The 25,898-nt window shown below is 60.5% G+C and overlaps 3 protein-coding genes across 8 annotated transcripts; 2 read left to right on the plus strand and 1 right to left on the minus strand.

Moving 5' to 3' along the window:
* Positions 1 to 74: 74 nt before the first annotated feature.
* UNC93B1 (unc-93 homolog B1, TLR signaling regulator) lies at positions 75 to 5,623 on the minus strand. 2 transcript variants are annotated; one of them, XM_030483633.1, is made up of 11 exons: positions 4,890 to 5,623; positions 4,670 to 4,811; positions 4,419 to 4,572; positions 4,185 to 4,346; positions 3,991 to 4,120; positions 3,822 to 3,915; positions 3,608 to 3,732; positions 2,119 to 2,301; positions 1,766 to 2,039; positions 1,498 to 1,616; positions 75 to 1,401 (listed from the first exon to the last, which is right to left on the minus strand). In XM_030483633.1, the coding sequence occupies exons 1-11, from the start codon at positions 5,088 to 5,090 to the stop codon at positions 1,138 to 1,140; spliced, it is 1,848 nt and encodes a 615-aa protein (XP_030339493.1). In that variant the 5' UTR covers positions 5,091 to 5,623; the 3' UTR covers positions 75 to 1,137. The 2 variants fall into 2 exon arrangements, with proteins under 2 accessions (XP_030339493.1, XP_030339492.1); XM_030483632.1 differs by having other exon boundaries at positions 4,185 to 4,572.
* ALDH3B1 (aldehyde dehydrogenase 3 family member B1) lies at positions 4,320 to 16,960 on the plus strand. Of its 5 annotated transcripts, XM_030483641.1 has the most exons (13): positions 4,320 to 4,528; positions 7,653 to 7,744; positions 8,114 to 8,311; positions 8,903 to 9,100; positions 9,606 to 9,768; positions 11,990 to 12,100; positions 12,217 to 12,337; positions 12,422 to 12,507; positions 12,694 to 12,775; positions 13,378 to 13,764; positions 13,846 to 14,012; positions 14,720 to 14,819; positions 16,401 to 16,960. In XM_030483641.1, the coding sequence occupies exons 4-13, from the start codon at positions 8,952 to 8,954 to the stop codon at positions 16,592 to 16,594; spliced, it is 1,560 nt and encodes a 519-aa protein (XP_030339501.1). In that variant the 5' UTR covers positions 4,320 to 4,528; positions 7,653 to 7,744; positions 8,114 to 8,311; positions 8,903 to 8,951; the 3' UTR covers positions 16,595 to 16,960. The 5 variants fall into 5 exon arrangements, with proteins under 5 accessions (XP_030339501.1, XP_030339502.1, XP_030339500.1 ...); XM_030483642.1 differs by lacking the exon at positions 7,653 to 7,744 and having other exon boundaries at positions 4,450 to 4,528; XM_030483643.1 differs by lacking the exons at positions 4,320 to 4,528; positions 7,653 to 7,744; positions 8,114 to 8,311; positions 8,903 to 9,100 and adding exons at positions 10,457 to 10,559; positions 10,674 to 11,437 and having other exon boundaries at positions 9,681 to 9,768.
* Positions 16,961 to 17,845: 885 nt separating this feature from the next.
* Positions 17,846 to 24,162, plus strand: LOC115606964 (aldehyde dehydrogenase family 3 member B1-like). Its single transcript, XM_030483652.1, has 10 exons — positions 17,846 to 18,104; positions 18,439 to 18,601; positions 20,837 to 20,947; positions 21,082 to 21,202; positions 21,286 to 21,371; positions 21,580 to 21,661; positions 22,222 to 22,608; positions 22,827 to 22,993; positions 23,202 to 23,301; positions 23,969 to 24,162. Exons 1-10 carry the CDS (start codon positions 17,980 to 17,982, stop codon positions 24,160 to 24,162), a joined length of 1,536 nt encoding a protein of 511 aa, XP_030339512.1. The 5' UTR covers positions 17,846 to 17,979.
* Positions 24,163 to 25,898: the final 1,736 nt, after the last annotated feature.

Below are 25,898 nucleotides of genomic sequence, written 5' to 3' on the forward strand. Positions count from 1 at the left end.
CGGGAGCTGTAGTCCCCGCCTCAGAGTGCTGCTGGTGGTTGGAGCCCCTCATGGAGGGAGGAGGAAGACGGAGATGGAGGTGTGAGAGGCTTTATTGAGATATAGGGGGGTATAAAGGGGGCGGGTGTTGGGGGGCTATGGGTCTGCTTATGGGTCTGGGTAGGGGGCTGTGAGTCTGCTTAGGGGGCTATGGGTCTGGCTGTGGGTCTGGTTAGAGGGCTGTGCAGCTGGTTAGGGGGTTATGGGTCTGGCCTAGGGGGCAGTGGGGCTGGTTAGGGGGCTGTGGGGCTGGCCTGGGGGGCAGTGGGTCTGGTTAGGGGGCTGTGGGGCTCGTTAGGGGGCTGCGGGCCTAGCTTGGGGGCTGTAGGCCTAAGGGGGGGCTGTGGGTCCGGCCTGGGGGGTTATGGGTCTGGTTAGGGGGCTGTGGGGCTGGTTAGGGGGCTATGGGTCTGGCTGAGGGTCTGGTTAGGGGGCTGTGGGGCTGGTTAGGGGCTCTGGGGCTGGCCTAGGGGGCAGTACGTCCGGTTAGGGGGCTATGGGTCTGGTTAGGGGTCTGCGGGCCTAATGGGGGCTGTGGGTCCGGCCTGGGGGGCTATGGGTCTGGTTAGGGGGCTGTGGGTCTGGTTAGGGGGCTATGGGTCTGGTTAGGGGGCAGTGGGACTGGTTAGGGGCTTATGGGTCTGGCCTAGGGGGCAGTGGGTCTGGTTATGGGGGCTGTGGGGCTGGTTAGGGGGCTATGGGTCTGGCTGTGGGGGGCTATAGGTCTGGTTAGGGGGCTGCAGGTCTGGCCTAGGGGCGTCTATAGACCTGACTTGAGGGGTTGGGGGTCTGCCTGGGGGTCTATAGGCCTGGGCTGAGAGGCTATGGGTCTGTCTGTGGGGCTGTGGGTCTATCTGGAGGGGCTGTGGGCCAGCCTGGGAGCCTGCAGGCCTGGCCTGGGGGGGGGTCTGTGGGTCAGCCTGGGGGGCTGCAGGCTTTGCACGGGGGGCTCTGTGCTGCCAGCCCAGCCTTAGGGGGGGGGGACCTATGGAAGTTCGAGCCAGCTCAGGGGCAGCCGCAGGCTGGGCTGAGGGACCCCCCCTGTGCCCCACAGAACAAGGTGGGGGCCCCCCCAGCGCTGGGCCGGGTGAGGCTGCTCTAACCCAGCTGCTCCTCCTCCTCTCTGGGCAGCTCCTCGCTGGTGGCGGCCTCTCTGGGGTGCTCGTGCTCGGGGTCCCCGTCGCTGTCGGAGCCGGCCTGGTCGGAGCTGTCCTCCTGCAGGTAGCGGTAGCCGCGGGCGCGGTGGCGCGGGCGCGGGATGCGGGGCAGCCGGTACTCCACGTGCCGCCCCAGCTGCCGCTCCAGCCGCACGTACGTCCCCACCGCCACCACCAGCGTCACCAGCAGCATGGAGAGCTTGGCCTGCACCGCGACAACTTGGGGGTCAGCGTGGTGCTGCAACCCCCCCCCCCCAAACCAGGTCCCACCGTGGGGTTCTGCCCACCCCATCGCTGTCACCTTCATGGGCAAACCTGACCACAGGTAGACGGTGAAGATGGCCAGGGCTTGCCACCAGTGGTAGATGGTGAAGATGAAGTCTTGGCGCTCCTTGTTCTGGTACAACATGCCCAGGAGGACTGTGAAGGAGGAGAACTGCTGTCAGCGACCCCCTCTGTGGGTCTGTCCTGCTCCTCCTCAGCACATCCAAGGAGCTGAGCACCACCAGGTTGTGGTGCCAGAGGACGTGAGGAAGCTGAAGGACGAGAGAGACCTTCCAGCTACTCACTGCTGATGCTGGTCTTGTTGAGGGCGCTCCCCGTGCCCCAGAGCGCAGCGATGGTGTAGAGCAGAGGAGCCTGCCCCACGAGCCGGGGCTCTGGTGCCCAGCAGAACAGCGTCACCAGGAGGGCAGCGTGGATGAAGGCTCCCGCCAGCAGCGGGACGTGCCGCCGCAGGCGCAGCATGCCCAGCGCCAGGCTGGAGCAGGCTGAGGCGGACAAGCCATAGGCCATGAGGAGATAGGCCAACTTCTCCAGCCCCAGCGCGCACACCCCATAGTTCTGCAGGGAGGACGGGCTCCGTGTCACTTGGTTGCGTTGTCCCTGCTCCGTCACCTCCCCTCTGGCCCCCCATCCCTACCAGGGAGAAGCCGGTGCAGACAAAGAGCACCTCGAAGCCGCTGTAGATGAAGAGGGGGAAGAGGTGGCGCAGGCGATAGTCCCTCACGTGCTTGAAGGGCAGCTGGAAGATGTTCCCCCAGCCGATGCTGCGCAGGTCGATCTCCTCCGTGGGGCGATAGGCTGCACCGCAGAGCACCAGGACCTGTGTGTGGAGCAGGTCATCCCATGTGAGATGGTTTGGGTTCCAAAGGCCCTTGGCATCACCCAGTTCCAACCGCCCTGCTGTGGATCACTAAGCAGGTCCTGCTTGACCGACCTCATCTCCTACAATTGACCTGCCTGGTGGGTGAGGGAAAGGCCGTGGACATTGTCTCTTGGGACCTTACTAAAGCATTGACACCGTGTCCCACAGTGTCCTCCTGGAGAAACTGGCTGCTCGTGGCCTGGCTGGGTGGATTCTTTGCTGGGTTGGAAATTGGCTGGATGGCAGAGCCCAGAGTGTGGTGGTGGATGGTGTCACCTCTAGTTGGTCACTAGTGGTGGCCCTCAGGGCTTGGGATTGGGGCCAGTGTTGTTTGAGATCTTCACTGATGATCGGGATGAGGGGAGCAAGGGCCACCTTGACCAGTCACTTTGCAGGTGACACCAGGTTGGGTGGGAGTTGATCTGCTGGAGGCTCTGCAGAGGGATGTGGCCAGGCTGGATCCATGGGTTCAACAGGGCTCAGTGCTGGGTCCTGCACTTGGGCCACAGCAGCCCCATGGAATGCTCCAGGCTTGGGAAGCTGCTCATGGAAAAGGACCTGATGGAGCCGAACAGGAGCAGCTTGTGCCCAGGCAGCCAAGAGGCCACCAGCAGCCTGGGGCCTGTCCCAGCCCCAGTGTGGCAGCAGGGCCAGGGCAGGGATTGTCCCCCTGTGCTGGGCACTGGTGGGGCTGCCCCTCGAATCCTGGGTCAGTTCTGGGCCCCTCACCCCAAGAGAGACATTGAGGGGCTGGAGCGGGGCCAGAGAAGGGCCCCGGAGCTGGTGCAGGGCCTGGAGCACAAGTGTGATGAGGAACGGCTGAGGGACCTGGGGGGGTTTAGTCTGGAGAAGAGAAGGCTCAGGGGGGACCTTCTCGCTCTCTGCAACTGCCTGACAGGAGGCTGGAGCCAGGAGGGGGCTGGGCTCTGCTCCCAAGGAACAAGGGATGGGACGAGAGGAAACGGCCTCAAGCTGCCCCAGGGCAGGTTTAGACGGAGCTGAGGAACAATTCCTTCCCCAGAGGGTGCTCAGGCATTGGAACAGGCTGCCCAGGGCAGGGCTGGAGTTACCATCCCTGGGGGGGTTTAGAGGACGTGTGGATGTGGCTCTTGGGGGACACGGGTCAGTGGTGGCCTTGGCAGTGCTGGGAATGGTTGGACTCGATGATCTTGAAGCTCTTTCCCAGCCTGGTTGGTTCCATGGCTCCCTAGGGGTGACATTGGCCCTGCGGGTGCCCGTCCCTGCCCGCCCCGTGCTCACTCACCACCAGCATGGCGAGGAAGGCGGCCGCCATGAGCATGCTCTCCACCACGATGAGGTTGACGCTGCGGGGCAGGCTCTGCAGCACCGTGGTGTTGAAGCCGGCCAGCGTGCCATGGCTCAGGGTCCCTGCCGGAGGTGGGGGGGACACACACACCATGGCTTATCCCCAGCAGGAGGTCCCCCCATGCCACCCCACCTCACCACCCCGTCCTCACCGCAGTGCTTCACCCCGAAGAGCGTGTGGTTGAGCTGGTAGAGGTAGTTGTTGAGGAAGAAGAGCATGGGCATCTGAGCGCAGACGAAGCTCAACTGCATCACGGAGAGAGCGGGAGATGCTCAGCACCACGGTGCCCAGCACCTCCCATTCCCTAGGCCAACACTCACATGGAAGCAGGCGTAGAAGATGGTTTGGAAGACGATGAGGTAGCCATCGCTGGCCCCTCGCGGCGCCCGCTGCTGCTTCTGCACGTGCTCCTCCTTGTAGTTGACGTGCTCGTAGTACTTCTGGGCCATCCTACGCGGCGCGATGGGTCAGTCGGGGCCACCCAGCCCCCCAACCCCACCCCACCGCTGCCCACCTGGTGATGTAGCTGCCCATGGAAGCCCAGAGGGGCACGATGGCCACCCCGATGGCCACGGCCGAGGGCACCAACGTGTAGTAGCGCTCCCAGTAGTTGCTGGAGACGAAGAAGGCGTAGATGCCCACCGCGAGGAACATGGCCCACTTGATGCCAAAAAACCTGCCGGGGATTGCAGAGGGAAGCCCGGATTCCCCTTGGGAATGCCGTTGGGAAGCACGGAGGGCGCCGTACCTGATGAAGATGGGTGTATAGAGCAGCGCCGCGATGGGGGTGACGTTGATGCCCATCAGCACCTTGCGGTCGATGTCCTCCAGTTGGATGTTGCTGTACTTCACCTCCCGGTACGTCTCATCGTAGTGCAGGATCAGCTGCATCTGCAGCAGGCCTTGGGGGGGGGGGGGGGGGGGGTCCAGAGGCCTGTCACCCCCCACCCTGACCCCCCAAACCACACTGGGGGTCCCCGAGGAGCAACAGGACCATACCCAGGTAGACCCCATAGGTGAGGGTCCCGGCCAGGCTGGCGGCCAACACGTTCTTGATGACCCCGAGGCGCTTGCGGCGGAAGAACTTGTGCTCCTCCTCCTCCTCGTCGTAGTCGGGGTGAGCACCCACAAAGTCATCCAGCTACGGGTGACACGGGCTGTCAGCACCTGGGGGCTGGTCCCTATGGGTGCCCCCCCCCCCCACCCATAGGGACCTCACCTGTGCCTCCGGCCCCTCGGCACCCGCCGCCGCCGTGCCCGCGTCCTGGTACATGCTGGGCTCCTTCTGCATCCTGCCTGGGGGGGGCCTGCGGGGTGGTGGGGTGCTGCTGGCACCCCCCAGAGATGAACCCGGCACCCCCAGACCCTGCACCCATGTGCTTTGCACCCCTGACACCAGCACCCCCAGAGCTGTGCTCATGCGCCTTGCACCCCCAGAGCTGAACCCCTGCACCCAGCACCCCCTGCACCCATGTGCTTTGCACCCCTGAAACCAGCACCTCAGACCCGCACCCTTGTGCTCTGCACCCCAGCACCCTCATCCCCTGCACCTGTGTGCTTTGCACCCCCAGACCAGCACCCAGCACCCCTGAGACCAGCACCCCCAGACCTGTGCTCATGCGCCTTGCACCCCCAGAGCTGAAGCCCTGCACCCAGCACCCCCAGCCCCTGCACCCATGTGCTTTACACCCCTGAAACGAGCACCCCAGCCCCTGCACCCTTGTGCTTTGCACCCCTGAAAGCAGTACCCCCAGAGCTGTGCTCATGCGCTTTGCACCCCCAGAGCTGTACCCAGCACCCTCAGAGCTGTACCCCTGCACCCATGTGCTTTACACCCCTGAAACCAGCACCCTCAGACCTGTACCCCTGCACCCAGCACCCCCTGCACCCATGTTCTTTACATCCCTGAAACCAGCACCCCAGCCCCTGCACCCTTGTGCTTTGCCCCCCTGCGCCCAGCAACCCCAGCCGCTGCATCCAGCACCCTCATCCCCTGCACCCGTGCACTTTGCACCCCCAGATGAAGCCAGCACCCCCAGACCCGGCACCCATGTGCTTTCCATCACTGCGCCCAGCACCCCCAGACCTGTACCCATCTGCTTTGCCCCCTGCGCCCAGCACCCCCAGCCCCTGCGCCCAGCACCCCCAGCCCCTGCAGCCGTGCACTTCGCGCCCCCAGCCCAGCACCCAGCACCCGCAGCCCAGCACCCATGTGTTGCCCCCCCAGCCCCTCCCCGCAGCAGGGCCTTGCCCCCGGTACCGGAGCCCGGGGCGGGGCCGGCGCCGCTTCCTCTTTGGGACGGGGCGGGCGGGACGGGGCCGCTTAAAGGGGCCGATCCCGCACCCTGCGCCCTGCGCCCTGCACAGCACCCGCTGAGCCCCCCAGCACCCTGCACAGCACCCACTGAACCCCCCAGCACCCATAGAACCCCCCAGCATCCTGACGCCCTCACAGCACCCATTGAACCCCCAGCACCCTGCACCGCACCCACTGAACCCCCCAGCACCCTGCCCCCTGCACAGCACCCATTGAACCTCCCAGCACCCTGCCCCCTGCACAGCACCCATTGAACCTCCCAGCACCCTGCCCCCTGCACAGCACCCATTGAACCCCCAGCACCCTGCACCCTGCACAGCACCCACTGAACCCTCCAGCACCCATTGAACCTCCGGCACCCTGCCCCCTGCACAGCACCCATTGAACCCCCCAGCACCTGCCCCCTGCACAGCACCCACTGAACCCCCCAGCACCCCGACCCCTGCACAGCACCCTTTGAGCCAGCCAGCACCCTGACCCCCTCCCCAGCACCCACTGAACCCCCAATCACCCTCAGCTCTCCCACCAGGCCCCGGTGTGGGTGCTCGGGTGCTGGGTGCTGGGTGCTGCTCGGGTCCCTCCCGCTCTCACTTCCCCTTCCCGAGCCGGGGCCGTTTGTGGGTGCGGGGTTGGTTGTGGGGTGACGGGACCCGTGCGGGTCCCTGCGGCACCCAGAGCCGGTGCCGGGAGCGCCCATGGGTGCGTGGCCGGGCCGGGGTGCCCGGGGGCAGGGCCGGGACCGGGGGTGACACCGCGGCACGGTCACGGGACCGGGGCAGGATCCGGCCCAGCCGGTACCGGGGGATGCCTGGGCTGGGGAGAAGGAGCCACCAGCACGTGTGGGGTGCAGGGGGTGCTGGGGGGTTCAGTGGGTGCTGGGGAGGGGTCAGGGTGCTGGGAGGTTCAGGGGTTCAATGGGTGGCGGGGGGTTCAATGGGTGGTGTGTAAGGGTCAGGGTGCTGGGGGGGTTCGATGGGTGCTGAGTGGGGTGTCAGAGTGCTGGGGGGTTCAATGAGTGCTGGGGGAGTTCAATGGGTGCTGTGCAGGGGTCAGGGTGCTGTGGAGGTTTCAGTGGGTGCTGTGCAGGGGTCAGGGTGCTGGGGGGTTCAATGGGTGCTGTGCAGAGGGTCAGGGTGCTGAGGGGTTTCAATGGGTGCTCTTCAGGGGCCAGGGTGCTGTGGGGGTTTCAATGGGTGCTGTGCAGGGATCAGGCTGCTGGGGGGATTCAATGGGTGCTGTGCAGGGGTCAGGGTGCTGGAGGAGTTCAATGGGTGCTGGGGAGGGGTCAGGGTGCTGGGAGGTTCAGGGGTTCAGTGGGTGGTGGTGGGGTCAATGGGTGCTGTGCAGGGCTCAGGGTGCTGGGGGGTGCAGTGGGTGCTGTGCAGGTCTCAGGGTGCTGGGGGGTTCAATGGGTGCTCTTCAGGGGCCAGGGTGCTGTGGGGGTTTCAATGGGTGCTGTGCAGGGGTCAGGCTGCTGGGGGGATTCAATGGGTGCTGTGCAGGGGTCAGGGTGCTGGGGAGGTTCAGTGGGTGCTGTGCAGGTCTCAGGGTGCTGGGGGTTCAGTGGGTGCTGTGCAGGGTGCTGGGGGGTGCAGTGTAATGGGGGCCCCATGATCCCATTCCATGTCTGGCCCCGCGGTGCCCTGGGGCACCTCCATGGGGCAGCGGCCGCCTGGGGACAACCCTGGCACCCACCACGGTGCCCGACTGGGTGCTGCCACGGGGGAACCGTCACCCCTGCCCTGGGGGTGCTGGGGGTGAGCCCCGTAGTGCTGGCGGTGTGGGGCAGGGGACCCATGGGGTGCATTGGGGGGTCTATGGGGTCCCTGTGGGTCAGGGTGGCCCCGGGGAGCAGGATCATGGGTGTCTATGGGGTCCCCATGGGTCAGGGTGGCCCCAGGAAGCAGGATTATGGGTGTCTATTGGGTCCTAATGGGTCAGGGTGGCCCCAGGGACCAGGATTATGGATGTCTATGGGGTCCCAATGGGTCAGGGTGGCCCTGGGGACCAGTATTATGGGTGTCTATGGGGTCCCAATGGGTCAGGGTGGCCCCGGGGAGCAGGGTTATGGGTCCCTATGGGTTCCCCATGGTTCGAGGCCCATGGTGGTGCTTTGGTGACCACAGGAGTTCCCCAGGACCGCTGTCCCATGGAGGGGAGGGCCCACCCCAGGCCTTGGCCCCATTGCCAGCCCCACAGAGGCGGGGCCCAGCCCTGCCCACCCCTGGCCATGGGGCCTGGTCACCAGCCCCACAGCATTTAGGAGCATCACCCTGAGCTTCAGCAGCACGTCCAGCTCCTCTGGCCACCCCTCAGCCCCACAGGTAAGCACTTTGGGGTCCCATGGAGGCTGTGGGGCACCCCTCTGCGTGGGTTCCCTTGAGGGAAGGTGGGTGCATTGGGCATGGAGAGGGGCAGATATGGGGCTGCAGCTCTGCCCCACACCTCCTGGGGTGGCTCCATGTGCTGGTAGCCCCGAGCAGGCTTTGTGTTAGCCCATACTGGGGTCCTTGGTGGTCCTTGTGGGGCAATGTGGGTCCCTGTGGTCCCCATGGGGTGACCCCACAGCAGCAGGGCGGGAGGCTGGTGGTGATCCCGGGAATGCCGGGCATGTCCTGCCGGGCACACCGGAGCTTCGCCGGGATGAGTCACCTCGGGAGAGCCCCGAGCACCAAAGCTTCACCCTGGAGAGGTGCCACAGGCAGCGTGGGACATGGGTGACTCCTCCTGGGAGCGGGCCGGCATTCCAGCGCTTCCAGCCCCGGCATTCCAGCGCTTCCAGCCGCGGCATTCCGGCACTTCCAGCCCCGGCATTCCAGCGCTTCCAGCCGCGGCATTCCGGCACTTCCAGCCGCGGCATTCCAGCGTTTCCAGCCCCGGCATTCCGGCACTTCCATGCCTGTGTCTATCCCCAGGGCCCCCACACTGTCAGTGGAGAGCAGCAGCTCCTTCCAACCCCTCGGCATGCACCAACCCCTCGAGCTGCCCGGGCAGCAGCCGCCGGGCTGTGGGAAGTGCATCCCCGTGTGCGGTGATCCCGGGAATGCCGTCGGGTGCAGCGGGAGCAGCACCGGGAGCGTCGGGAAGGGGCCGGTGATGGGCAGTGCTGGATGGTGAGAGCGAGGGAGCGGGGGGCAGAAGGTGATGGGGTCCCCATGGTGGTGCTGATGGGGGGGGGGACAGGTTTGGGATCCAGGGATCACCACATCCCAGCTCCCGGGACTGGGAATGCTCCTGAGGATGATGGTGGTGGTGGGAATGGGGGCATGGATGGTGATGGGAGAGCGTGAGCATGGGATGGGTGGGAGCAGGAGAGGTCAGGGTGCTCTGCCCTCACCCCAGGGTGCTGTTTGGTGCTGGTGTGGGGTGAAGCAGAGCTGGGTGCTGCTGAAGGGTGCTGGGGGACAGGTTTGGGGTCCATGGGCCAAGGGATGAGACATGGGAATGCCGGGATCAGAGCCATGTAGGGGGCACGAGGAGGACTCCCTGCCCTGTCCCCAGGGACTCCGGGGCTCCAGTTTGGGGTGCTGTGGGGCTGGGGGGGACGTGGAGCTTCTCGGGGGGCTGCGATGGGGCTGGTGTGGGTCCGGGGTCCCTGTGACACCCCTGTCCCTGCAGCGGGAACCCCTTTGCGGGGCTGGTGACCCTCCTGCGGGCAGCCTGGCTCTCGGGGAAGACGCGGCCCATGGAGTACCGGGTGGCCCAGCTGGAGGCCCTGGGGCGCTTCCTGGAGGAGAAGAAGCAGGACATCCTGGAGGCCACGGCCCTGGACATGGGCAAGGTGAGGAGAAGGGGAGCCGGGTGCCGGTCATATCTTTGGGACCCTTCCGACTCCTTCATCTGGGTCTTGCATCCTCCTGGCTGCAGGTGTGGGGCTCCAATTGGGGTCCTGCATCCCCCTTGATGTGCCCCAAGGCTGCTGTGGCGCACCCATAGGTGCTGGGTCCCCACAGAGCTCTCTGTAGCCAGGGACAGGATGATGCTGCTGGGCAGGCTCGATGCCATTGACCCCATCCCTGGCGCATGAAACCAGGCCGAGCCCCCGGTGGCCACGGCAAGGTGGGACCCTCGGTGTCACCAAGCTTCGCCCCACACATGGAGTCACTGGTGGCTTCAGGTGACCTCTGCAGAAGGTGATGTCTTGGGGTGCTCCTCAGCAGCACGGTCCCACCCGGGATTACTGGTGGTGTTGGGCAACATGCTGGTGTTGCACATTCCTCCCGGGGCTCCTTGCGGGGACTGGTTCCACTGGGATCTGCATCCAGCTCCCGCCTGGATGTGACTCTGGGTATTGCAGCCCACGGGCACGGCAGGAGTGCCTTGTGGTTTGAGCTCAGCTCTTCTCCATCTGCTTCGGGAGCCTTTTGCCCCCCTTTTCCCCTCCTTGAGATGTGCTGCAGCTCATTCCCTGCTTCCCTCGTGGATCATCAGGAGATGTTCTCAGAGGGATAACTGCTCTTATCACATAGTGGGATCGCTCAGACCCAAAGGACTTGCATCTATGGGTGTATCAGACCCGGCTTTCGACATCCTGACATCTCCCAGGCTTTGTAATTGCCTTGTTTGTGTGAGGTGAGGACCTTCTCCTTCAGCATCAGATGGGCATCAGAGCTCCAAGTGCGTCCTTCAGCTCTCCTAATTGCATCTAATTAGTTCCTGTTGTCCACTAACACCTTTGTTATGCAGTTGGACCTTCATAGTTAGATGGACAATTCATCTGCTCTTACATATCTGAGGTGGGTGCCTCACCTCCAGCCATGCCACTTGCTCCCCATTGATCTTGGAAGGCTCTTGGATGACCTCAGCTTTAATGTCCCATCTTATAACCTTGGTGGCTTCTTGAAAGCCTTAATCTGCGGCAGCAGTTTCCTCATCCTTCCAGTGATGCAACTGTCAGCCAAGAGCGTCCCCGTTGCTTCACCGACCATCTCATGGGCTTGCTGAGCCCTCACGTGCACCTCAGCCTCCTGGCAGTGACACATCCGGTGGCATTGGGCACCTGAAGGTCTCCTGAGTGCGGTTTGGTGGTGGAACATCAGAAGTTGCTGCCTCCAAACCCCCCAACACCAAAGGGCTGTGGTGGTGGAGGAAGGCTCCCACCCTTTGGTTGGGTTGGAGGAGTCCAAAGGACGTTGGGATGTGCTTTGCAAACATGGGTTTGAAGCGCAGGAGCTTTGCTCTTCCTGCTCTCCAGGACTTGGAGGGGCTTTATTGAGCCCCTTTACTTCACACTTCTCCTGCAAGGACATCCCGAGCTGTGCTTCGTGGTTACAGCAGCAGAGAGGACCCACCATGGGCAGGACGTGCCTTGGAAGCCGCCATGATCCCAGCCCTGATGTCCCACCACCGCTCCCAAGTCCATGTGGACGTTGTGTCCGTTGCCTGTTGGGATGCTGGATGTTGGGTTTGATTCCCAAACTGAGGCATCTCACCCCACCTGCCTTTCCCAGGTCACTGCAGGAGCACCAGGAGCTATGGGGGGTTCTGTCTGCCTGGTGGTGGGGACGTGGGCACAACAGTGGGAGCATTGTCCCATCCCAGGTCTGCAGCGTGGAGCTTCCTTGGACATCAGCACCAGCTTGTCTGGAGCTCCTGGGGACGTGGCTTGGTCCCCCCCTTGGCTCAGGGCTTCAGCCCCATCATCAGCAGTTCACAGATGTGACCTCGGGAGGTGACAAATACTGTGGAGATGTTAAAGGGGCTCCAGGAAACCTGGAGAGGAGCTTTGGACAAGGGCCTGTAGGGACAGGACAAGGGGAATGGCTTTAACCTGCCAGAGGGGACACTGAGATGAGTGGAAGGTGTCCCTGCCCGTGGCAGGGGTTGGAGCTGGATGAGCTTTAAGGTCCCTTCAACCCAAACCTTCTATAGTTCTGCTTAATAGCTTCTACTTAATGTCTTCTCCTCCTCTTCATGGGCAGAAGAGGGGGGAGATGCCTCCTGTGGAAGGGGAGATGGTGGGGTCGCTGTTGGGGTGATGCTTACGTGATGTCTATCCCCAGCCATCCTTCGAGGCTTACCTCATTGAGATCCTCCTGTGCAAGAACGAGCTCAACAACACCCTCAACAACCTGTGCCACTGGATGAAGGACGAGCACGTGGACAAGAACCTGGTGAGGCAGAAGCTCTGGGCTGGGAGGGAAGGGAAGAGGGGGACACACGTGGCCGGTGCTGGGGGGCAGAGCAGCTCGGGCAGGGGACAGCACTGAGGTCATGGTCTTTCTTGCAGATGACACAGCTGGACTCTGCCTTCATCCGCAAGGACCCCTATGGGGTGGTGCTCATCATTGGGCCCTGGAACTACCCCATCCACCTCCTCCTGGGGCCTCTCATTGGGGCCATCGCTGCTGGTGAGCTGAGGATCCAGGCTGGGGTGCCACAAGGGCTGGTTGTCACCGTGTCACTGCTCTGATGTCCTCTCCATCTCCCCCCAGGTAACTGTGTTGTCATCAAACCCTCCGAGAAGGCCAAGAACACTGGGAGGCTCCTTGCTGAATCGCTGGGCTGCTACCTGGACAGTGTGAGGAGCAATTCCTGGCCTTATCCCTGTCCCTGCTGAGGGCCATGGTGTTCCCAACCCTGCCTTGCCCTCACCAGCACTGGTTCGAGGTGCTGCTCTACCTCCTTCATCTGGGATGCTGGTGGTGGGGATGGGGACACCATGGGCAGATGCTGACCATGGGGGACCCTTCCTCTTGCATTGCAGGACTGCTTTGCCGTGGTGACTGCTGGTGTGCAGGAGACCACCAGGCTGCTGGAGAACAAGTTTGACTACATCTTCTTCACTGGTATGTCCCATGGGACAGAACAGAGCCCGGCCTCGGGTTAGTGCAGTGTAGGAGGAGGGATTCCCTCTGGACACTCCATGGTTCCTTACCCTGTCCATCAATATGAGGTGGTGGGCAGCCTGCCCTCTAAGAAGCCAGAGCTCATTGTGCTGGAGGGCTGGTGTCAGGATCTGTTGGAGGATCCAGGATGTTGTAACAGAGGAGAACATAAGGGCCTGTAGGGCCAGGCCAAGGGGAATGGCTTTAACCTGCCAGAGGGGAGATTGAGATGAGCTCTGAGGCAGAAGCTCTTCCCTGTGAGGGTGCTGAGGCGCTGGCACAGGGTGCCCAGAGAAGCTGTGGCTGCCCCATCCCTGGCAGTGTTCAAGGCCAGGTTGGACACAGGGGCTTGGAGCAACCTGCTCTAGTGGAAGGTGTCCCTGCCCGGGGCAGGGGGTTGGAGCTGGAGGAGCTTTAAGCTCCCTGCCAACCCAAAGCATTCCATGACTCTATCCTTGTATCTGAGGGTCTGGTGGGACCTGGCTCCCCAGAGAGCCCCATCCCAGAGCTGGGCTGTACTTGGTGTGTTCCCAGCCTTGACTCAGCTCTTCCCTTGCCCTCAGGCAGCCCGTCCGTGGGGAGGATGGTGATGGCAGCCGCTGCCAAGCACCTCACCCCGGTGACGCTGGAGCTGGGGGGCAAGAACCCCTGTTACGTGTCGGACACGTGCGACGTGCGCAGCGTGGCCCGGCGGCTGGCCTGGGGCCGCTTCTTCAACGCGGGGCAGACCTGCGTGGCGCCCGACTACGTGCTCTGCACCCTGGAGATGCAGGAGAAGCTGATGCCCGCCCTGCGTGAGGCCATCACCGAGTTCTACGGCTCCAACCCTCGGGAATCGCCGGACTTTGGCCGCATCGTGGGGCAGAAGGAATTCCAGCGCATCCGGGCGCTGCTGTGCAGCGGGAGAGTGGCCATCGGGGGGCAGACGGATGAGAAGGACCTTTACATCGGTGAGGACACGGGGTTTGGGGATGTTGGGAGCTCCTTGGCTTGGGTGCTGGGTGATGTGGTGCCATAACCCTTCTCCACAGCTCCCACGGTGCTGGCGGACGTGCTGCCCTCTGATCCCATCATGCAGGAGGAGATCTTCGGGCCCATCCTGCCCATCGTCGTCGTGGCCAGCATGGATGAAGCCATTGACTTCATCAACGAGAGGCCTCAGCCGTTGGCCATCTACACCTTCTCCAGTGACAGCAAAGTGAGTGTGGGCCATGGAGCAGAAAGGGGGTGAGGAAACGGGGCTATAGGGCTTGTGTCCACCTCGCTGAAGCCCCAGGGCTTGCTCTGAAGGGTCTTTTGAGCCCTGATCCAGGGACATGGGACTGGTGGATGAGGTGGGTGACGTTCTTGTGAGACCCCCACTCTGGAGCACTGTGTCCTGCTCTGGGGCAACAGCACAAGAGGGACATGGAAGTGCTGGAGCAAGGCCAGAGGAGGGCATGGGGATGATCAGGGGCTGGAGCAGCTCCCGTATAGGGACAGGCTGAGAACATTGGGGCTGGTTCAGCCTGGAGAAGAGAAGCTGCGTGGAGACCTCAGAGCAGCTCCAGTGCCTAAAGGGGCTCCAGGAAACCTGGAGAGGGGCTTTGGACAAGGGCCTGTAGGGACAGGCCAAGGGGAATGGCTTTAACCTGCCAGAGGGGAGGTTGAGATGAGCTCTGAGGCAGAAGCTCTTCCCTGTGAGGGTGCTGAGGCGCTGGCACAGGGTGCCCAGAGAAGCTGTGACTGCCCCATCCCTGGCAGTGTTCAAGGCCAGGTTGGACACAGGGGCTTGGAGCAACCTGCTCTAGTGGAAGGTGTCCCTGCCCGTGGCAGGGGTTGGAGCTGGAGAAGCTTTAAGGTCCAAGCGGTGCCTGTGGAACCAGGCTCCAAGCCTCACATCCATCTTCTCTGCCCCCCTCGCAGGTGGTGGCCCAGGTCCTGGAGCGCACGAGCAGCGGCAGCTTCTGTGGCAACGACACCCTGACACACATGATCCTGACCTCGCTGCCCTTCGGGGGCATCGGTAGGTGCAGACCCCAACCTGCCTGTCCCTGCCCACCATGAGCCTGAACCACACTGGCCACGGGTGAGGGAGGGTCTTGGTGGCCCCAGAGCTCCGTGGTGTGCAGGGAACCCCGTGTGCACCTCTAGGACCTCCCCAAAGCCCTTTGGCTTCACTGCACAAGGGCCGAGCTCTCAGGCTTTGCATGTGTGGGGCACTGTGAGGTTCTTCTCTCCATGTTTGCTGTCCCAACCACCGTGTTCCCTGTGTACGTGCAGATGTTCCATATAAAGGGTTGGGAATTCTGCACCCCTTGGTTATATCCCTCGTGTTTCTGAGCAGCCAAAGTTGGGTTCCTGCCCTGCTCAGGCTTACCTGGAAGCTCCTCAATGCTGCTCCCTTTGGTCTCTCCATCACTGTGCTCCTCTCTATGGAGCACATCAACTCATTGTGCTCTTGGGCAGGTGAGCTCCCTCCTCCAGCCATCCTAGTACTGGCTCAGGATCAGGCCCTCAGCATCACTCAGGAGCAGGCTCCTGCCTTCATTCTGCCTTTTAGGACTAAACAGTAGGAGCAAAACTCTCGTAAACTTCTGGAGAACCTTCTTATGGTACCTTGGAGATGGCAAAGGCAAAGAGTTTCTGGTCTCCAGAGGCAACAGCAATTGTGTTCTCAGGTGAAACGTGAGGTTTGCTCAGCCCTGGGCCCTGCCTGGTGCATTGTCCAGGGAAGAGCCCAGGAAACCAGGAATCCTCTCATGGTACTTTCCCAATCTCCTGGTCTCCTCCTCAGAGTGTCCTCTGGAGGAATGTCTCCTCCTGCCTGTGCTCAGCATCTTGAATCAGACATAATGGGACACCACAAGAGCCAACCACAATTAATTCCTCACCTGCCTGTGGCTCAGGAACAATCCTTGGTGGTTCCCATTCCGGAACTTATCCTTATGGAAGTGATTCAGCCAAACGGAGGAGGAGGTGAAGCCATTTCATAGCAGGGCCTGAGGTCATCAGGGTGAGAAGGCGTTTGTCAAAGCTTCCACACCACAGCAGTCATTGGGCTGTTAACCACCGTGTGCAACCTCAGGTTGAAACCAGCCCCAGGAACTGGGAGAACTGGTGTTGATAATGGGGCTTCCCATTGGAAATGCTCCGGGAAGAAGATGACCTTCGTAGGGGCCAAGCTGGTAGATCCTAACCATGAGGAGATAGAGGTTGTAGAGGGAAATTGAGCCTTGTAGACCCAGCAAAACTCATGTAGATAAATGCAGGCCAGGAGAAATCATATGGAATCATGGAATGGTTTGGGTTGGAAGGGACCTTAAAGTTCATGTGGTTCCAAGCAGGGGTAGGAACACCTTCCACTAGAGCAGGTTGCTCCAAGCCCATCTAAACTGAGGCACTTGGACCTCAGTGACCTGCAGCAGGATTTGCTGGATCGAGGAGCTGTAGAGCTGCAAGAGGCCAAGGGGAAGGTGGGATCTCCAGCACCACATCCCTACTCAGCAGTTCCCATGAGGAAAGCTTTCCTTGTGTTGCCCGATGACGCTTGCAGCAGGCAGGAGCAGAGCCCCAGGGCAGGTTTGGACCTTGCTGTGTGTTACAGGGTGCAGTGGCCTGGGGAGGTACCACGGCAAGTTCACCTTCGACACCTTCACCCACCAGCGTGGGTGCCTGCACCGCAACATGGGCCTGGAGGCCCTCAACACCCTGCGCTACCCACCCTACAGCCAGCAGAAGCTGGGCTTCCTCACGGCCACCTTCGAGATCAAGCGCAAGGGCGCCTGCACCCTGCTCTGATGCTGCTCTGCACCCTCATGGACTCGGGATGGGGACACATGGTGGCCTCCTCTCCTCTCTTTCCATCTCCTTGGTCTTGGACAGCGTGATGGACACCTCGTCCTGCAGCCATCGTGACTCCACAGTGGACTCTGCTCTGAGCCCTCTGCTTGGACACGTATGGAATGGCCACAAGTTCTTCTTTTCACCCCAAAGTTGTCTTCTCAGCAAAGAAATGGTCCCCACGAGGCTGAGGAGCAGCAGTTCAACCCATTACCTCCTAGGTGGACCTTTCCTTCTGGATGAACCTCGCTCTGCCTTCTCTCAGTGCTGCCTGTTGCTTTTCTCCTCTGTGTAACCTTGCCTGTAGTAAAGACTTTGCATTGAGCTCTGCTGCCTGGCCTCACCTTGCTCCTGTCACCCAGCTTCGGGACAGGAATCCATCAGCTGAGCCCCAAAGGTGGGTGCTCAGAGCCTCAATGTCCCCCCATCCATCACACAGACACCCCCAGCCACAGCATCACACCCTGCTGGGCTCCATCACCCCCTGTGCTGGGCACTGGTGGGGCTGCCCCTCAAATCCTGGGTCAGTTCTGGGCCCCTCACCCCAAGAGAGACATTGAGGGGCTGGAGCGGGGCCAGAGAAGGGCCCCGGAGCTGGTGCAGGGCCTGGAGCACAAGTGTGATGAGGAACGGCTGAGGGACCTGGGGGGGTTTAGTCTGGAGAAGAGAAGGCTCAGGGGGGACCTTCTCGTTCTCTGCAACTGCCTGACAGGAGGATGGAGCCAGGAGGGGGCTGGGCTCTGCTCCCAAGGAACAAGGGATGGGACAAGAGGAAACGGCCTCAAGCTGCCCCAGGGCAGGTTTAGATGGAGCTGAGGAACAATTCCTTCCCCAGAGGGTGCTCAGGCATTGGAACAGGCTGCCCAGGGCAGGGCTGGAGTTACCATCCCTGGGGGGGTTTAGAGGACGTGTGGACGTGGCTCTTGGGGGACACGGGTCAGTGGTGGCCTTGGCAGTGCTGGGGAACGGTTGGACTCGATAAGCTTAAAGCTCTTTCCCAACCTGGTTGATTCTGTGGTCACCCCATACCCCATGGCTGATGTTGAGGTGCTCCAGGGGTGGGTTTTGGGGTGTGTTTTGCACCCCAAGTGGTTTGGGCTGGAGCGGAGCCGGCGCTGACGTGCGGTGGGGCAGAGCAGGAAGTGGGCAGCCTCCGTCCACAGGCTGTGACAGCACCCAGGCAGCACCCAGCCTGCCCCACACCTCACCAGGGTCCTGGCACCCCAAAGCCACCTCCTCCGGGCAGAGCACCCCGTTAGTTAACCAGAGTGGGGAACTTGTGGTTTCCATCCTTTGGAATCCTTTGGTGTGAAGCTCCAGCCCTGTGTTGCTCCCTTGGGATCATGGAAACCAACAGTGTCCTCCCAGAGCCCGGCACGCAGCAGCTCCCGGGAAACGGGGCTGGGAATGCTCCTGAGGATGATGATGGTGGTGATGGGAAGGGGAGCACGGACGGCGATGACATGAGGTAAGAGCATGGGATGGGTGGGAGCAGGAGGGGTCAGGGTGCTCTGCCCTCACCCCAGGGTGCTGTCTGGTGCTGGTGTGGGGTAAAGCAGAGCTGGGTGCTGCTGAAGGGTGCTGGGGGACAGGTTTGGGGTCCATGGGCCAAGGGATGAGACATGGGAATGCTGGGATCAGAGCCATGTAGGGGGCACGAGGAGGACTCCCTGCCCAGTCCCCAGGGACTCCGGGGCTCCAGTTCGGGGTGCTGTGGGGCTGGGGGGGACGTGGAGCTTCTCGGGGGGCTGCGATGGGGCTGGTGTGGGTCCGGGGTCCCTGTGACACCCCTGTCCCTGCAGCGGGAACCCCTTTGCGGGGCTGGTGACCCTCCTGCGGGCAGCCTGGCTCTCGGGGAAGACGCGGCCCATGGAGTACCGGGTGGCCCAGCTGGAGGCCCTGGGGCGCTTCCTGGAGGAGAAGAAGCAGGACATCCTGGAGGCCACGGCCCTGGACATGGGCAAGGTGAGGAGAAGGGGAGCTGGGAATGGGGGGGACCAGAGGCTGGAGGAGCCAAGGGGCTGCGGGTGCGCAGAGCGTTGATGTGATGCCCCAGGTTGGACACAGGGGCTTGGAGCAACCTGCTCTAGTGGAAGGTGTCCCTGCCCGTGGCAGGGGCTTGGAGCTGGATGAGCTTTAAGGTCCCTTCCAACACAAACCATTCCATGATTCTATGGCCTCCATAAGTCCCCAAAGAGCTCCAGACCCCCTCAGCCCAACAGTTCCCCCTTTGATGCAGCTCATTCGCGCGCAGCCAGAGCCTCACAGACCACACAGGGCTCATCATCTGTTGTTCTCCATCACAGTTCACAGCTTCCCTTTGGACACCTTCCTCATCCCTACTGCAGCCTGCAAGAAGCTCTTCCCTGTGAGGGTGCTGAGGCGCTGGCACAGGGTGCCCAGAGAAGCTGTGGCTGCCCCATCCCTGGCAGTGTTCAAGGCCAGGTTGGACACAGGGGCTTGGAGCAACCTGCTCTAGTGGAAGGTGTCCCTGCCCGTGGCAGGGGTTGGAGCTGGAGGAGCTTTAAGGTCTCTTCCAACCCAAACCTTCTATAGTTCTGCTTAATAGCATCCTCCTGCCTGTGGTTCACCCCGTTCCTTCTTGGACTCCTTCAACACCTCCTGGTCGCTGGGTCTCTGCTTCTTCTTTCTCGTACCCTGTGGTGAGCTCCCAGGCTCCTCTTCTCTGCCCTCACCTTGGAAAGCCCCGTGAGGGCTCTGCTTTGGCTTGGTTGGCATCTCCTCCTGGCTCATGCCACCCGCAGCACCGCCGCAGCGGGTGGTGGGTGTCCTTAGCATCAGCCTCATTGCTTCCTCGTTGGCCTGAGGTTCCCTTTTCCTTGGAAGAGGCACCAACGTGTTGTTCTTGTGCTGTCTCCTTCCTCCCTTCCTGGAGGAGCTGCCCAGCTTCTTCCCTCATCTTCCTTCTCCTGATGCACTGAGCCACATTCCCTCTGCTCCCAAACTCCTCCATCCTTCAGGTTCCCTCTTCAATGGCAGGGGGTTGGTGCTGGATGAGCTTTAAGGTCCATTCCATCCCAAACCATTCCATGATTCTGTGACCATCCCTCCTCCCACCCTGCTGGGGACCTCTGGAAGCCTTTGCTCCCTGTTCTCCCTCCTCCCAGCCTCGGTGGTGGATCTCCTCTGTGCTTCCTCGGCTCACCCTCCCAAAACCCCTACAAAACAGGCTCCAAATGCTGGATATTCCCTTTTCTCCCCATTTCCTCCCAAATCTTGGCACCAGGGTGGTGGGTATCCCTCAACATGGGCTGGTTTTAGCCTTCAAAGGTGTATATAGGGATAATGGGTATATAGGGTTAATGTGTATGTAGGGATAAGGTATACGTAGGGATAATGTGTATACAGGGATAAGGTTTATATATAGGGATAAGGTATATGTAGGGATAAGGCGTATCTAGGGATAAGGCGTATATATAGCGGTGAGGTATATATAGGGATAAGGGGTATATATAAGGATAAGGTATATATAGAGATAATGTATCTATAGGGGTAAGGTGTATATAGAGATGGGGGTATATATAAGGATAAGGTATATATAGGGATAATGTATCTATAGGGATAAGGTGTATATAGGGATAAGGGGTATATATAAGGATAAGGTATCTATAGGGATAATGTATCTATAGGGATAAGGTGGATATAGGGATAAGGTATATAGAGCAATAAGGTACATATAGGGATAAGGTGTATATAGGGATAAGGTGTATATAGGGATAAGGTGTATATAGGGATAAAGTATAGGGATAAGGTATCTATAGGGATAAGGTGTATATAGGGATAAGGTATATGTACAGATAATGCGTATATAGGGATAATGTGTATACAGGGATAATGTGTATGCAGGAATAAGGTATATATAGGGGTAAGGTATATATAGGGATAAGGGGTATATATAAGGATAAGGTATATGTAGGGATAATGTATCTATAGGGATAAGGTGTATATAGGGATACGGGGTATATATAAGGATAAGGTATCTATAGGGGTAATGTATCTATAGGGATAAGGTATCTATAGGGATAAGGTATCTATAGGGATAATGTGTATACAGGGATAAGGTATATATAGGGGTAAGGTATCTATAGTGATAAGGTGTATATAGGGATAAGGTGTATATAGGGATAAGGTATTCATAGGGATAAGGTATCTATAGGGATAATGGCTCCTTGTCCTCAGCCACCCTTTGAAGCCGAACTGACCGAGATCCTCCTGTGCAAGAACGAGCTCCACGAGACGCTGAACAACCTGTGCCACTGGATGAAGGACGAGCACGTGGAGAGGAACATGGTGAGGGCAGGGAGAGGATGGGGCAAGGACCCACCTCCTGTGCAGAGCTGGGTGCGCTGGGGCCATGCAGGTGGTGCTGCAGGCTGGGACCTGCAATGGAGAGGTGGGTTCCTCACGTGGAGGGTGTCCTGCAGGCGACGCGGCTGGACTCGGCCTTCATCCGCAAGGAACCCTATGGCGTGGTGCTCATCATGGGGCCCTGGTGCTGCCCCATCAACCTGCTCCTGGGGCCTCTCATTGGGGCCATCGCTGCTGGTGAGCTGAGGATCCAGGCTGGGGTGCCACAAGGGCTGGTTGTCACCGTGTCACTGCTTGATGTCCTCTCCATCTCCCCCCAGGTAACTGTGTTGTCATCAAACCCTCAGAGATGACTGAGAATGTTGAGAAACTCATGGCTGAAGCGCTGCCCAGTTACCTGGACAGAGTAAGGAGCAATTCCTGGCCTTATCCCTGTCCCTGCTGAGGGCCATGGTGTTCCCAACCCTGCCTTGCCCTCACCAGCACTGGTTCGAGGTGCTGCTCTACCTCCTTCCTCTGGTGTTCACACCCCAGCAGCCTGGGATGCTGGTGGTGGGGATGGGGACACCATGGGCAGACGCTGACCATGGGGGACCCTTCCTCTTGCATTGCAGGACTGCTTTGCCGTGGTGACCACCAGCACGCAGGAGACCACCAGGCTGCTGGAGAACAAGTTTGACTACATCTTCTTTGCTGGTATGTCCCATGGGCCAGAGCAGAGCCCAGCCTGGGGTTAGTGCAGTGTGGGATGGAGCTCCCACTGAACCCCTGGCTCTTCCTTACCCTTCCCATCCATGTGAGATGGGGGCAGCCTGCCCTTGCTGGTCCACTGTGAAGATAGGGCTTATTGTGTTGGGGATCTGGTGTCAGGATGTCTGAGCATAGGTTTGTGATGGATGAATGGGGGGTACCATGGTGGAGATGGAGAGCGCTCAGCGTCCACCGAAGTGGGTGCAGGACAGGAGTGGGGCTTGACATGTCTCCCTGGCTCCTCATAGTATGGTTTGGGTTGGAGAGGACCTTAAGATCGTCTCATTCCAACGAAGGAAAGTGAAGGACACTTGGACTGTAGCATAGAACCACGGAATCAACCAGGTTGGGAAAGACCTTTAAGCCCATCAAGCCCAACCATTCCCCAGCACCGCCAAGGCCACCACTAACCCAAGGCAGTGAGGGCACGGTTTGGGAACACTGGTGGGACCTGGCTTTTGACCATGGTGGCATCCTGACCCTGCTGCATCAATCCCTGCCCTCAGGCAAGCCCTCCGTGGGGAGGATGGTGATGGCAGCCGCTGCCAAGCACCTCACCCCGGTGACGCTGGAGCTGGGGGGCAAGAACCCCTGTTACGTGTCGGACACGTGCGACGTGCGCAGCGTGGCCCGGCGGCTGGCCTGGGGCCGCTTCTTCAACGCGGGGCAGACCTGCGTGGCGCCCGACTACGTGCTCTGCACCCTGGAGATGCAGGAGAAGCTGCTGCCTGCCCTGCAGAAGGTCATCACCGAGTTCTACGGCTCCAACCCTCGGGAATCGCCTGATTTCGGTCGCATCGTGGAGGGGAAGGAATTCCAGAGGTTGCAGATGCTGCTGCGCAGCAGGAGAGTGGCCATCGGGGGGCAGATGGATGAGAAGGATCTTTACATCGGTGAGGGCTTCGTCTTCATCCTTTGTGGAGTGGACATGGGTTTTGGGAATGGTCTCAGAGTGGAGGGAGGTTGTGGATGGACGGGACACTCGGGGAAGTGTCTCATGGGGATCATGGAGCTTGGTGAGGTGTCCTGCCATAGAGGAGCTCTGGGTTTTGGGGAGAGGACCAAGGTGTCATCTCCAATCTCTGATGCCTTTGGGTTGGTTTCTCTGCAGCTCCCACGGTGCTGGTGGATGTGCAGCCCTCAGATCCCATCATGCAGGAGATCATCCTCGGCCCCATCTTGCCCATTGTCGTTGTGGCCAACGTGAATGAAGCCATTGACTTCATCAACAGCCGTGAGCGCCCGCTGGCCGTGTATGTCTTCTCCTCTGATGACAAGGTATGGTCTATAAGCCGTGCTCACCCCATGCTTAAAGCTTGGACTTGATGATCTTAAAGGTCTGTTCCAGCCTGGTTGATTCTATGGTATTAAACCATGGTCACCCTCCAAAGCTTCTCTTCAGAGCAGCCAGCCCTGGCTGTGGGGAAGGATTGGAGCTGGAACCAAGCTCCAAACCTCACGTTCACCTTCTCTGCTCCCGTCCCAGGTGGTGGCCCAGGTCCTGGAGCGCACGAGCAGCGGTGGCTTCTGCAGCAACGACACCCTCATGCACATGATCCTGACCTCGCTGCCCTTCGGGGGCATCGGTAGGTGCAAAGCTCCATCCCTGGCCAATGTGAGCTGAGTGTGAGCCCATCCCTGGCAGTGTTCAAGGCCAAGTTGGACACAGGGGCTTGGAGGAACCTGCTCTAGTGGAAGGTGTCCCTGCCCGTGGCAGGGGTTGGAGCTGCAGGAGCTTTAAGGGCCCTTCCAACACAAACCAGACTGGGATTCCATGATAATTAAGCTCCCCCCTTAAGGGCACTTGGTGATGGACGCTTGTCTCTGCACCATGTCTTCATCCAGCTGCTTGCTAACACCAGCATGATGGGGAGGGCTGGCCATGGCCAAGCTTCCCAAGAAAGCGATCTGAAGAGGACCATGGAGGTGATCTAGATGGATGCCAAATGGAATCATAAGAGTCATGGCATAGTTTGGGTTGAAGGGACCTTAAAGCTCCTCCAGCTCCAACCCCCTGCCACGGGCAGGGACACCTTCCACTAGAGCAGGTTGCTCCAAGCCCCTGTGTCCAACCTGGCCTTGAACACTGCCAGGGATGGGGCAGCCACAGCTTCTGTGGGCACCCTGTGCCAGCACCTCAGCACCCTCACAGGGAAGAGCTTCTTGGTCTTATTGTGCCAACTGGTGGTGAACAACGGGATGAACGATGTCCCCACCCAGGCACCAACTGGAGCCTTGTGCTGTGTGTTGCAGGGAGCAGCGGGTTGGGGAGGTACCACGGCAAGTTCACCTTCGACACCTTCACCCACCAGCGCGGGTGCCTGCACCGCAACATGGGCCTGGAGGCCCTCAACACCCTGCGCTACCCACCCTACAGCCAGCACAGGATGGGCATCGTCTGTGCTGCCTCTGGGGTGAAGCACAAGGGCTCCTGCACCCTGCTCTGAGTGCCCCATCACCATCCTGTCACCTCCCTCCATAGTGGTCCTGGTGGCCATGGGCAATGAAAGGTGTTTCCTTCCATCTGGTGAGCGCCTGTGTGCTTCCCTGCCTCCGTGCTGCCCATCCATCAGGGAAAGGGTTGGAGATGCTGGTCTAAGAGGGAGGAACTGGGAGGGTGCAGTGGGAGCTGCTGGGGCTGCAGGTGGAAAGGGGTCCCACAGGTCCCTGCCTCCTGCTCTTGTCACTGCTGGCCATGGCAGAGGGGTGGAAGGGCTCCGGGTGATGCCCTTTGGCAACTCACCCCCTGAGAAGGTCCAAAGCAACGTTCTCCTCCCGAATCCTGGAGCTGGGCTGGTCCCAGTTCCATTTTCCCCTTGTCTCGCATGGGTTGGGAACCTCCTCAGCAAGCAGAGCCCTTGGAGTGAGCACAGGCAGCTAAACCCAGAGAGGGACAGATCAGGTGCCAGTAGGACATGAGGTCTTCTCCTGCAGCATTCAGGGTGTGCCGTGCCCCAGGGCCCCCCTCTGCTCTGTCCTGGTTGCTTTGGCTCCATCCTGCTGGGTTTTGGGCTCTGTTCCTCCACCCCAGCTCTGCTCCTGGTCTCCTCCAGCCGTGATCCCCCCACCCTGTGCTTTGAAATGGAGGTACCAAGTCAACCCCAGCCCATTGCTTCTCAAGAACAAGACCCTGTTGGATATGTCCCACCCAGCACAATGTGCAGTGCCCGGGAGCAGAGGGACACCCAGGCTGCTCCTGCCCCCAGCTTGGGGTCCCTCTCTCTTTGGATATAGAAGGGAACAGGGTGGCTTTGTCCATTAGATAGAATCCCAGCCTGGTTTGGGTTGAAGGGACCTTAAAGCCCATCCAGTTTCAACCCCCTGCCACGGGCAGGGACACCTTCCACTAGAGCAGGTTGCTCCAAGCCCCTGTGTCCAACCTGGCCTTGAACACTGCCAGGGATGGGGCAGCCACAGCTTCTCTGGGCACCCTGTGCCAGCGCCTCAGCACCCTCACAGGGAAGAGCTTCTGCCTCAGAGCTCATCTCAGTCTCCCCTCTGGCGGGTTAAAGCCATTCCCCTTGTCCCATCCCTACAGGCCCTTGTCCAAAGCCCCTCTCCAGGTTTCCTGGAGCCCCTTTAAGCACTGGAGGCTGGACCTAAAGGGGCTTCTTTATCAGTACATCCCACAGGGATTCTCTCTCCCATCCCATCCCTCTTTCCATGGCAGGGATACATGCATGGGGCTGCCCCTGCGAGCCTGATGTTGATTCATGGGGTGGTTTTGACCATGCTGGGCTCATGCTGCCCTCAGACAAACCCTCTGTGGGGAGGATCGTGGTGGCAGCTCCTGCCAAGTGCCTGTCACCAGCACCCCTGTGACATGCAGAACATGGCCTGGGTGCTGATGGAGATGCAATGGGATAAGCCTCTCATCCAGGACAAGAGATCTTCAGGTCCCATGGTGCAGGAGGAGGGATCTTCAGGCCCATCCTCACACTGGCATCACCTCCATCCGCACCCAGGAGCAGCCGCTGGGTCCTCTCCTCCTGCAGGAGGGTGCAGAGCTGGGCTGGGAGCAGCAGCAGCACCCTCAGGTCCCATCCTGCTGCGAGGGTGTCGTGGTTTAACCCAGACCAAGCACCACGAAGCCACTCACTCGCTTCCCACTGGTGTGGTGGGAGGAGAATGGGAAGAACAAGGCAAAACCTCTGGGTTGAGAGAACAGTTTAATAAGTAAAAC

Source organism: Strigops habroptila, chromosome 4, assembly GCF_004027225.2.
Source record: "Strigops habroptila isolate Jane chromosome 4, bStrHab1.2.pri, whole genome shotgun sequence".
In the NCBI taxonomy this organism is placed as follows: domain Eukaryota; kingdom Metazoa; phylum Chordata; class Aves; order Psittaciformes; family Psittacidae; genus Strigops; species Strigops habroptila.

What these genes read in the sequence shown, in the direction of transcription:
- LOC115606964 (XM_030483652.1), top strand. Translation starts at nt 17,980, where the DNA reads ATGGAAACCAACAGTGTCCTCCCAGAGCCCGGCACGCAGCAGCTCCCG. An exon ending in AGCACGTGGAGAGGAACATG is followed by an intron (nt 20,948 to 21,081) that starts GTGAGGGCAGGG and finishes GGTGTCCTGCAG; the next exon opens with GCGACGCGGCTGGACTCGGC. An exon ending in TGACTACATCTTCTTTGCTG is followed by an intron (nt 21,662 to 22,221) that starts GTATGTCCCATG and finishes CCCTGCCCTCAG; the next exon opens with GCAAGCCCTCCGTGGGGAGG.
- UNC93B1 (XM_030483632.1), bottom strand. Translation starts at nt 5,090, where the DNA reads ATGAGCACAGCTCTGGGGGTGCTGGTGTCAGGGGTGCAAAGCACATGG. An exon ending in CCTTCCTCGCCATGCTGGTG is followed by an intron (nt 2,302 to 3,607) that starts GTGAGTGAGCAC and finishes CTCCACACACAG; the next exon opens with GTCCTGGTGCTCTGCGGTGC. An exon ending in GGTCAGGTTTGCCCATGAAG is followed by an intron (nt 1,402 to 1,497) that starts GTGACAGCGATG and finishes GTCGCGGTGCAG; the next exon opens with GCCAAGCTCTCCATGCTGCT.
- ALDH3B1 (XM_030483640.1), top strand. Translation starts at nt 8,883, where the DNA reads ATGCCTGTGTCTATCCCCAGGGCCCCCACACTGTCAGTGGAGAGCAGC. An exon ending in TGACTACATCTTCTTCACTG is followed by an intron (nt 12,776 to 13,377) that starts GTATGTCCCATG and finishes CCTTGCCCTCAG; the next exon opens with GCAGCCCGTCCGTGGGGAGG. An exon ending in TGAGAAGGACCTTTACATCG is followed by an intron (nt 13,765 to 13,845) that starts GTGAGGACACGG and finishes CCTTCTCCACAG; the next exon opens with CTCCCACGGTGCTGGCGGAC.